The following is a 12013-nucleotide window of genomic DNA, read 5'->3' as shown; positions in this document are numbered from 1 at the left end:
TATAAAAGAAAAGGAAACTTTTAGAAAATATGAAAAAGTGTGAAATCAGCTATAAACCTTCTACTTATTCAAATATATGCCCAGCAACCACATGATATTACCTTTCCAAGGTCTCATGAAATTTCTGTTTAAGGAGTTTATTTTATGACACGTTTAGTTTGGGTTTACATTTTTACTGGTTTGTCAAGACCACAACAGGTACACTGTACAATATGTTAAATAAAAAACCTGACTCCACCGCCGCGCCGGGCCGCGGGAACATGGCGCTGGAAGCCGGCGACATAGAAGATGGGCAGCTTTCCGACTCGGATTCCGACATGACGATCGCGCCCTGCGAGAGGCCGCTGCAGGTGCCGAAAGCACTGGTTGGGGACAGTGCGGTGAGGCCCTTCCAGGGCACCGCAGCAGCCTATGCCCCCGTGTCACATTATCGGACTGTTAAAGGTGTAGACTCAAGTGAAGAGAGTTTTTCTGATTCAGATGATGATACCTCTCTTTGGAAACGCAAGCGACAGAAATGTTTCAACCCCCCTCCCAAACTAGAGCCTTTTCCATTTGGCCAGGGCAGCCAGAAACCACCTTTTGCTGGAGGGAAGAAGGTTAACAACATCTGGGGTGCTGTGCTGCAGGAGCAGACTCAAGATTCGGTGGCCAATGAACTTGGTATCTTGGAAATGGAAGGCACTATTGACAAAAGCAGACAATGCGAGGCCTACAATTATTTGCTTGCTAAGAAACTTAGGAGGGAGTCTCAAGAACAGACAACAGAATTAGACAAAGAGCTAGATGAATATATGCAAGATGGCAAGAAAACAGGCTCCAAGGAAGAGGAAAATGGGCAAGGTCATCTCAAACGGAAACGACCTGTCAAAGACAGACTGGGGGACAGACTAGAAATGAACTATAAAGGCCGGTATGAGATCACAGAGGATGATTCTCAGGAGAGAGTGGCTGATGAAATTACTTTCAGGTTGCAGGAACCAAAGAAAGATCTGATAGCCCGAGTAGTGAGTATTATTGGGAACAAAAAGGCAATTGAACTTCTGATGGAAACTGCTGAAGTAGAACAAAATGGTGGCCTTTTTATAATGAACGGTAGTCGAAGAAGAACACCAGGTGGAGTTTTCCTGAATCTCCTGAAAAACACTCCTAGTATAAGTGAGGAACAAATTAAGGACATTTTCTACGTTGAAAATCAAAAGGAATATGAAAATAAAAAAGCTGCTAGGAAGAGGAGAACACAACTGTTGGGGAAAAAGATGAAGCAAGCTATTAAAAGTCTGAATTTTCAAGAAGATGATGATACATCACGAGAAACTTTTGCAAGTGACACGAATGAGGCCTTGGCCTCTCTCGATGAATCACAGGAGGGACATGGAGAAACTAAGTTGGATGTAGAGGAAGATATTGAGGTTGATCATTCTCATGATTTAGACATTTTCTAGTACATTTGAGGAATCCTCCTAAAATAATATTGTAATACATCATTTCTACTGAATTGCTTTGTTTTACTTTGCACTGATTAACATGAATATCTGGAGAAAAAGATCTGTTTTTTTGTTTTAAATGAAATTGAATATGGGCGGAGATTGGTAGAAACTTTTGCATTTTCTTGTGTCTGACAAAATACTTTAAAAAGTATATATAGCCGAGAATTTAATTTCTCGATCTGTTGCATGTGCTATGACTAGATGATAATCAGTTTTGTCCAGGTCATTATAACATGCCATTCAAAAGTTTGTTTTCTTTGTCCTATTTATCTTTGCAGTGAATTATGACTGATTTTAATACATTCCATTAAAAGATCCTACTAAGATACATAAATTGTTAAACTATTTATTACAAATGCATCCAAATTTAGTATGTCTGTGTTTGAAGAACTCTTAGGCTATTTTAAGGATAGTGATTAAAATTCAATTATGTTTATTCTGATGGGCCTTCCCACTTGTTTGTCCAGAAGTAAATAAACAGCAGAAGCTTTTCGAAAAAAAAAACAAAAACAAAAACAAAAACCCTATCTATAAAGAGGGAATATGCAGGGGAGGGCATTTGGGGGTGACCGGGCTGTCAGAGGAGGGCAGTTGGGGATGATCGGGCCAGCAGGGGAACAGTTAGGCGTCAATCAGACTGGCAGGGGAGTGGTTAGGGGCAATCAGGCAGTCAGGCAAGCAGTTGGGAGCCAGCAGTCCTGAATTATGAAAGGGATGTCCGAATTATGAAAGGGATGTCTGGATGCAGTCGGACATCTCCCGAGGGGTCCCAGATTGGAAAGGATGCAGGTTGGGCTGAAGGACACACCTCCCCCCAGTGCACGAATTTCGTGCACTGGGCCTCTAGTATGCTAATTGAATGCCACACCCTCAAATATGGCAGTGCCTACAGCCACAAGATGGCGGTGCCCAGTTCCCTCAGCCTCACGGGGGCAGCAGGAGCACAGCAAGGCGCCTGCTTCCGGAGTTCCCCAGTCCCCTCATTCCCCCAGCCACCCAGGGCCGGCCCAAGGCACAGGCAAGCCTTGGATGGTGGCTTCCCAGCCACCCAGGGATGCCCGAGGCTCAGGTAACGAGGGCAGGCCAAGGCTTGCACTGCCAGCAGTGGCAGCAGCAGAGGTGTGATGGGGGCATCACCTTCCCCTGATCGCTGGATCGCCTCCCGCTGCTGAGGGCTCCTGGACTGTGAGAGGGGGCAGGCTGGGCTGAAGGACCCCCCTATAGTGCATGAATTTTCATGCACTGGGCCTCTAGTTATATAATAAATGTAAAAGAGCAGAATGCAGTAGCTCAAACATCAATGGTATACCTGTTGAGTTCTTGTGAATTTGAGTATCATTTCTTTACTGTTTTATATTTGCTCAATTTACTGATTATTTTTCAGTTGCATGTTATTCTTATTACTTGATCAATAATAAAGAGATGCTATGAGATTTAACTGTAAAAGAAACTGCCCTATTGCTCATGAATAGTTAATGATATTGGCAAGTGCACACCGTCCAGTGTTGAGTCAAAAATGCATGGCACCAAACTCCACTTGTGACCAGGATGGATTTGAAGAAAAGAGGTGGAAATGTTTATTCTGTGTATGGGTGGGGGTTTAGCATTGTGCTGCAAATATAGGGATATAATGATGCCAGGTAGACTAAATCTATTTAGCTCTCCTGAATAGTTGTATATCACTTTTATAATATTTAAACTAGCATACTCATCAAACTGCTAATAGTGGTTCCCTTGGGAAAGAAGGATTTGAGATAAAGTGTTCTCATTTGTTCTTAGTAGATTGTGCATGCCAAGAGATTTTCCCAGACACTGATAATATATTCGCAATTTGAGAACCAATCCAGAACAACTATGTGCAGAAGTAATTATTGACATAACTTTATTTGTTGATCATTTGAGACCTAATGTATTTATATCTCTGACTGAGAAAATAAGAGTATTCCAGACACCCATATTTTGAAAATCTTTGGCTGCCTTAGAGGGCATTACTTGTACCCTCACTGCACTATATACATGGCTAATGTATCTGGTAATTTTGTAAACAGGTATACTTAATTCTAAGAAATGTAAAAAGGTAAGAGGTAACATTAGAAATACAAAGTATCCCAAAGAATAGTCAATGTCTGCAAACAATTTAAACTATTATCAGTGAATAAAGCATGGCTGAGCAGTTGAGGTACAAGGGAAGTGGGATTTTAGATTAAAAGGTATATGAAGACAGGAAAGATGTGAGAATCTATGGCAAATAAACTTTTAAAGTTACTTTTTCTAGTCATGATTCAGGTGCCATTTATTTTTGGCTTTATAATTTTTCAAAATGTGAACAGATTGTCAATAGCAGGTGTTACTCTTTTAATTCCTAAGGTAGACCTCTTTCTAGAATAAAATCTAAAGACATTTCAAGCTATAGAAAATATATATTGATAAATGACCATGCAAGTTACAGAAGGTTATGCAGCATACTTTGTATAAAACTACAGTCAAATGAATCAATGTATAATTGGGAAGAAACAAATGTGTATCCAGTAATTTGCTTTCCTCCATTTCTTTCATTTGTAACATGTTTCTTTGTCTCCACATTTTGTTTCCTGGGTCTGTTTCTATGTATTGGGTAGAGCTGCTATGTCTCCTTGAGTTGGTAGAGTGGCCTTGTATAGTAGGTGTCCTATAGGCCCAGCGGCTCAGCCTCCCTAGTCACCTGAGCTGGGCACTCTAGGTGCACTCCTTTGTGGGCTGTGTGCACAGCCTTGTTGTAGTTGAGAATTGATTGCTGTTGGTGTCACTGGGAGGAATTGACCTCCAGGCCAATTGGCTGTGAATACTAGCTGTGATTACAGTGGGAGAGCTGCTGTGCAGGAGACACCCCTATGAAGCAGGACTTGCTTCAGTCAGGCTTTGGTGCTCACTGAGTCTGCCCTTTGAGTGTGTCACTTGTGGATGTGTAGAGTTGTAATCTGGTATGGTCTGAAGCTGTCCACCGGGTGCACTGGCTCTAAGTTCTCCATGGAGGTGCAAAGTCAACCACTGCCTGGGGTCACCAGGCAGGGGTTACAGAAAGATCTGCAGGTGGTGAAGGCCTGGGCGGGGTGGGAATCAGGTGGAGGGGGCAATGAGTGGGGGGAGGAGGAGCATCTGTAGTACTCTCAACAATAAAGATTTAAAAATAAATAAAAAATATTAACAAATTGAATCCAACAATATATAAAAAGTACAACATACCACAACCAAGTAGAGTTGATTTTAGATATTCGAGCTGGGTTTAAAATTCACAAATCAATCAATATAATTCACCATATTAACAGGCTAAGAGTGAAAATTATGATGATCACAATGGGTGTAGAAAAAGCATGATAAAAATTCAAAACTAGGGATAGAACAGAACATCCACAGAAAAACCTACAGCTAACATCATACTTAATGATGAAATGCCGAATTGAACTCTCATATATTTGTAGTGGGCATTCAAAATTGTACAGCCATTTAGAAAAATTATTGGCAGTTTGTTATAAAGTTAAATATAAACTTACCATATAGCACGCCCACTACTAGTTATTTATTCAAGCGAAATAAAAACATATTTCCACACAAAATTTACATGTGAATGTTTATAGCAGCTGTATTCCTAAGTGCCACAAACTGTGAAGAACCCATTATACCAACAGTGCTATATCCATACAATTAAATACCACTTAGCAAATAAAAAGAAATGATTAACAAATGCAGCAATTAACTTTATGCTAAGTGAAATATCCTAAAGTCAAAAGGTATAGCCCTCAGGCTTTAAAATATCCTCCAGTGTAAGATTTCATTTCTCTAAAAAGGAAAAAATAATAAGCATAGTTCTATTTACATAAGCAAATGAAAAGGGTCACTTTACAGTGAAGAAAACAAAAATCTTTGTTCTAAGTAACACAAAATCTAATCTTCTGAAGGATGTCTAATGACATGTGAAGTAGCCTTGTGATATTAGGATTGGGAAATGTATGACAAAATGAAACACCACCAATATCCTTATACTAAGTAATACCAACAACAAACACCATGGTAAAAACACATGCACATACTCATGCAAACATTCAAATGAAGTGTATTTATGCCCAGCCAGTGTTGCTCAGTGGTTGAGCATCAACCTATGAACCAGGAAGTCTAGGTTTGATTCCTGGTCAGATGGTAAAGTAGGGCACTCCAGTGCTCCATCCCTCCACAAGAGCAAAAAATGAGCTGACAAAAAGTATTATAATCCATTTTAATAGAATTCTAGACCTAGTTGGAACAAAAAGAAAAACAAAACAAGCAAGGCTTGGTGAAGAAATAAGTGACAATTTTGCAGTGACAAAGGGCTGTGGCATTTTAAATTCCACACCAACCATCTCCCAATCACCACATTGCCTTATAATGTTAGTGCCTTAGGGAGCAATATTCTCAAAGAATTGCAGTAGTTCATTTTGACCTGTCTGGAAGCTCCCTAAAGAACTGGGGCAAACATTTGCCACTTTTTCTACTTATTTTGAGTGTTTCTAGGGCTGGGGTGTCTTCCAGAAAGGCATTTACTAAAGGAATTCAAATGTACAAGTATTTGACAGAACAGCCTGGGGCAAGATATAATGGTTAGAACAAGCAATACACAGATGGAAAAGCATAGGAAAGAGATTGTGAAAGGATATATGTGAGGGATTAAGGTATTTTAAAACTTCCTGTATGTACTGGAGAAACAAGAAAACCATAGACATGCCCAGGACTGGATAACTACTCAGAAAAGGCTTGAGGAGACCTTAAGCTCCCATGTCTCACAAGTTTTTAGGTTCCTTGCAAGCTGAAAGTAAAGGGTAAGGTGGAGTTGTGAACATCCTGAATAACTGTTAAAAGATTTCCTCAATACAAAACAAATCTGCAAAGACTGGGAGTATTTTTCTTAGGCTCCAGATGTTTAGAAAAGTCTTGTCTGAACAGTAAATGATCATAGAACAGTAAGTGGCAAAGTATATTGACTTTATAAAAAAATTTAAAGTCACTAAACAAGCAAAAAGCCAACCCACAACAGGAACCATTAACTAAACCTATGAAGAGAGTGAGTTAAAAATTTGATTTCCAGCATTGATACATTATTAAATTCAAACTGTCCAGTTTTCAACAACAACAAAAATATGAGACATGCAAAGAAACAAGAATATGGCCTATTCTCAGGGGGGGGGATGAAAGGAATTAATAGAAACTATAGACAAAGCCTAGGTGTTGGATTTACTGGAAAATAATTTAAACAAACTCTCTTAAATATTCTTAAAGGGAAAAAGAAAAATAATACAAAGAGCTAAAAGAAACCAAGAGAACAATGTCTGACCAAATGGAGAATAACAGTTAGACAAATATAATAAGATGAAAAATTAACTGTAATCTTACAAGAGCAGATATGAATAGTCAGGAGAAGGAATCCGTGAACTTGGATCTAGGTCAATTGAGATTATCCAGACTAAAGAGCAGAAAAATAAACAAATAAAAATGAATAGAGACTACGAGACCTATGGGACACCATCAAGTATATAATTTTATACATAATGGAAGTTACAGAAGGAGAAGACATATAAAGGGACAGAAGGGATAATTAAAGAAATAATGACCCAAACTTCTAATTTGAAAAGTGACATGAATGTACATGTTCAAGAATCTCAATAAATTTTATGTAAGATAAACACAAAGAGATCCATGAGTCACATTATAATTAAACTGGCAAAAGCTACAAAGTGATAATCTTGAAAGCATCAGGAGGGTCTTATCATGTACAAGGTAGCCGCAATAAGTTTAGTACTTGATTTCTCAAAACCATGGAATCCAAAAGTCACTGAAATAACATTTAAAATTCTAAAAGAAAAATTTCTGTCAATCAAGCATTCTGTATCCAGCAAAGCTGTCAAAAATAAAGAAGAAACTAAGACATTCCTAGAAAAGAAAAATAAATGGAAATTGTTACTAGAAGACCTCCATGCCAAAAATGGAAAAGGGAGTACTCCAAGGTGAAATGAAGACACTAGACAATAATTCAAAGCCATATGAAGAAATAAAAAATAAGGAAAAAGGTAATTACATAGATACATATAAAATTCAGGAATATTTTTGTTTCATAACTCCTTTTTTTATATGATTTAAAAGGCAAGCACACAGCAATAATTATAAATCTATGTTAACAGGTGCACAATGTTTGAAGATGTAATTTGTGAAAATAGCATAAAGGATGTTGGTGCTATAAAGGCGAAAAATTTGTATACTATCAAAACTAAATTATTTACTGAACATGATTGTTAGAATATTAAGATATTAATTGTATTCTCCAGCTTAATCATTAAGAAAAACATTTTAAATATACAGAAAAGGGAAATAAGAAGGGAATGGAAATGATAAACTAGAAAAAAATCAATCACTAAAGAATGTAGTAATTGAAGAACTGAGGGGGGAAATGTGTAAGACATATAGAGAACAAACAGCAAAGTGAATAAGTGTTTACCAGTAATTACTTTAAAAGTAAATAGATTAAAATCTCAAATTTAAAGGCAGAGATTGGCAGAATGGATTTAAGAAAATATAATCCAACTATATACTGTCTAAAAGAGACTCATTTTATACCCAACTTACAAATAGTTTAAGAATAAAAGGGTATTGGGTAGTAGGCACACAATGCAATATATAGGTCATGCATCAGAAATGTACACTTGAAACTGATATGATCTTATCAACCAATGTCACTCCAGTAAATTTAATTTTAAAAAAGAATAAAATAGAGAAGAATATTCCATGAAAAAAAGTAGCCAAAAGGAAGATAATACCAGTCAAAATATGCTTCAAGACAAAAGCTGTTTCAAAAGACAATGATGGTTATTATATATTGTTAAAATTTTCAATCTATTAATTAGATGTAACAATTATATACACATGAATTTCACACCAAAAAAAATCTCAAACAACCCAATCAAAAAATGGGCAAAGGACCTAAATAGACACTTTTCGAAAGAGGACATTCCGAAAGCCAAGAGACACATGAAAACATGCTGAAAGTCACTAATCATCAGAGATGCAAATCAAAATGACAATGAGGTACCACCTCACACCTGTCAGAATGGCTATCATCAACAAATCAACAAATGACAAGTGCTGAAGTGGATGCGGAGAAAAAGGAACCCTCATGCACTGCTGGTGGGAATACAGACTGGTGCAGCCATTGTGGAAAACAGTATGGCGTTTCCTCAAAAATTTAAAAATGGAACTGCCATTTGACCCAGTAATACCACTTCTAGGAATATATCCCAAGAAAACAGAAACACCAATCAGAAAGGATATATGCACCCCTATGTTCATAGCAGCACAATTTACAATAGCTAAAATTTGGAAACAGCCTAAATGCCCATCAGCAAATGAGTGGATTAGTAAACTATGGTACATCTACACAATGGAATACTACGCTGCTATAAAAGAGAAGGAATTCTTACCATTTGCAGCAGAATGGATGGAACTGGAGAGCATTATGCTAAGTGAAATAAGCCAGGCAGTAAAAGAAAAATACCACATGATCTCACTCATCTATGTATAATAAAGAACATTATAACCTGATGAACAAAAAGATAGATACAGAGGCAGAGAAGCATCGAACAGACTGTCAAATTACAGTGGGAAGGCTGGGGAGTGTTGAGGGGGCGGGCAAGAGATCAACCAAAGGACTTGTATGCATGCATATAAGCATAACCAATGGACTCAAAACACTGGGGTGGGGGGAGGTGAAGGCATGTGCCGGGGGAGGGGGGGAGGAGAGGCCGGGGAAGGTCAATGGGGAAAAAAAGGAGACATATGTACTACTATTTGTAATATTTTAAACAATAAAATAAGCCAATCAGAGAAAGATAAATATCACATGATCTCACTCATCTATGGAATATAATGAACAACATAAACTGATGAACAAAAACAGATCCAGAGACAGAGAAGCATCGATCAGACTGTCAAACCTCAGAGGGAAGGTAGGGGAGGGTGGGGGTAAGGGGGAGAGATCAACCAAAGGACTTGTATGCATGCATATAAGCCTAACCAATGGACAGAGATAACAGGGGGGTGAGGGCATGAGTGGGGGGAGGATTGGGGAGGTAATGGGGTGATGATGACACATATGTAATACCTTAATCAATAAAGAAATTTTAAAAAATAAATAAAATAGGCCCCAGAGGGAGGGAAAAGATTTAAAAAAACAAAAACGATTCAAACATGTAAAGGCACCAATAAAAAAGAAAAAAAGAAAAGAAAAAATATCCTAAAATTTATGACACACAAATTAAACTAAATTGAAAAGAAATAGAATTATACAAAAATAGTTGACGACTTCAATACCCCACTTCAAATTATAGGTAGAACAACCAGAAAGATCATTAAGGAAATAGGGAATGTTATCAACATTATGAGCTGACTACACCTAACAGATAATATATTAGCAGAATACATGTATTTCTCAAGTATACATGAAATATTCTCCAGGATAGACAGAATGCAAGACAAGATTAAAAGTCTCAATACATTTTAAAAGATTGAAATTACACAAAATGTCTTCTCTGACTATAATTGAATGAAAAATCAATACCATAATGAAAACCAAAAAAACACACAACTCATTGTATTAGCTAGAGTCATCCAGAGAAATAGTACTAATATACATACACAGGTTGCCCAAAAAAGTACACACACTTTAACAGCTGATAGCTGTTAAATGAAAATGAAGTGTATTTTAATAAACACTGCCTTTATAATTATTCAAAGTGTGTGTGTGTGTATTTTGGGGTATCCTGCATATATATTAGTGGCATGGTGTATGAAATTCATGCACATTAAAAGGGAATTAATTAGAAGAAATATTTTAATATTGCTATTTGCCCTTTCTCTATAATAGAAGTGTCAGAGATGAAAGAAAATTAGTAAAATGTATATGAAAATCTTCCTCCTATCAGAGTCTGGGATGTGCTGTGGGACTAAGTCAAGAACCCGCCCACCTGTGTGCACCTTGAAATCGTGCGAGACCCAGACCCAGCCGGCCCCACCCACATTGGGTGAGATCCAGACCCAACCAGCCCCACCCCCATCAAGCCCTGCTGGGGCAGAGGGTGCAGCTGAGGTCCCCCGTCCTGGTGCCGGGCCAGGGGCCATGGCCTGAGGTCCCCAGTCTAGCACCGCTGGGCAAGGGACACAGCCTCAGGTCCCCCGCCCCGACTTGGTGCCACACAGCCTCAGGTCCCTGCTGATCATTCATTACTGGAACCCCACCTCCACTGTGGGCACAGTCATCTTGTGTTACAAGAGCACTGCCTCGGCAGTGGGTGCAGCCATTTGTGATGGCATGAGGTAAATTTGCATATTACCTCTTTATTATATACTAGAGGCCTGGTGCATGAAATTCGTGCACAGTGGGGGTGTGTCCTCAGCCAGCCTGCACCCTCTCCAAACTGGGACCCCTTGAGGGATGTCCGACTGCCCGGGATCGGGCCTAAATGGGCAGTCAGACATCCCTCTCACAATCCAGGACTGCTGGCTCCCAATTGCTCGTATGCCTGCCTTCCTGATTGCCCCTAACCTCTTCTGCCTGCCAGCCTGATCACCCCCTAACCACTCTCCTGCCAGTCTGATTGATGCCTAACTGCTCCCCTGCCAGCCTGTTTGCCCCTAACTGCCCTCCCCTGCAGGCCTGGTCACCCCCAACTGCCCTCCCCTGTTGGCCATCTTGTGGCAGCCATCTTGTGTCCACATGGGGGCAGCCATCTTGTGTGTTGGAGTGATGGTCAATCTGCATATTACTCTTTTATTAGATAGAATAGAGGCATGGTGCATGGGTGGGGGCCAACTGGTTTGCCCTGAAGGGTGTCCTGGATCAGGGTGGGGGTTCCCTTGGGGCATGGATCGGCCTGGGCTAGGGGCCTGGGTGGTGGTTTGAAGGCTGGCCATGCCCCTCGCTGACCCAAGTGGAGGCCCTGGTATCTGGGATTTATTTATCTTCTACAATTGAAACTTTGTAGTCTGGAGTGGAGCCAAGCCTTCTGCTTGCTCTGTGGAGGCAGCCATTTCTGTTGGGATTTATTTATCTTCTATAATTGAAACTTTGTAGCCTTAAGCGGAGGCCAAGGCAGGCCAGGGCTGCAGAAGCTTGGCTTCCTCCATCACCGGGGGCAACCCTAGCCTCCTGCTCTCTCCAGCTCCGTGGCTGACACCATTTTTATTGGGATTTATTTATTTTCTATCATTGAAACTTTGTAGCATTGAGTTGAGGCCTGGGCCAGCAAGGGCAGGCGGAAAGCTTGGTTTCCCCCATTGCCGGGGAAACCCAAGCCTCCCTCCTGCTCTCCCTGGCTGCAGCCATCTTGGTTGGGTTTATTTGCATATTTGCTCCTGATTGGCTAGTGGGAGTGGCTGGTGGGCGTGGCTTGTGGGTGTCGTCGAGGTACAGTCAATTTGCATATTACTCTTTTATTATATAGGCTGATATGTTTGTGTGTGTGTGTGTG

General features: G+C 39.7%; 1 protein-coding gene across 1 annotated transcript; it reads left to right on the top strand.

Moving 5' to 3' along the window:
• Nucleotides 1-245: 245 nt before the first annotated feature.
• LOC307095105 (phosphorylated adapter RNA export protein-like) lies at nucleotides 246-1971 on the top strand. Its single transcript, XM_079764267.1, has one exon. It carries the CDS (start codon nucleotides 261-263, stop codon nucleotides 1443-1445), a length of 1185 nt encoding a protein of 394 aa, XP_079620393.1. The 5' UTR covers nucleotides 246-260; the 3' UTR covers nucleotides 1446-1971.
• Nucleotides 1972-12013: the final 10042 nt, after the last annotated feature.

This window comes from Cnephaeus nilssonii (genome assembly GCF_951640355.1).
Source record: "Cnephaeus nilssonii genome assembly, chromosome: X".
NCBI classification, from domain to species: Eukaryota; Metazoa; Chordata; class Mammalia; order Chiroptera; family Vespertilionidae; genus Cnephaeus; species Cnephaeus nilssonii.
Note: the sequence above shows the minus strand (reverse complement) of the source record. Positions and strands in the feature narration are given on the sequence as shown.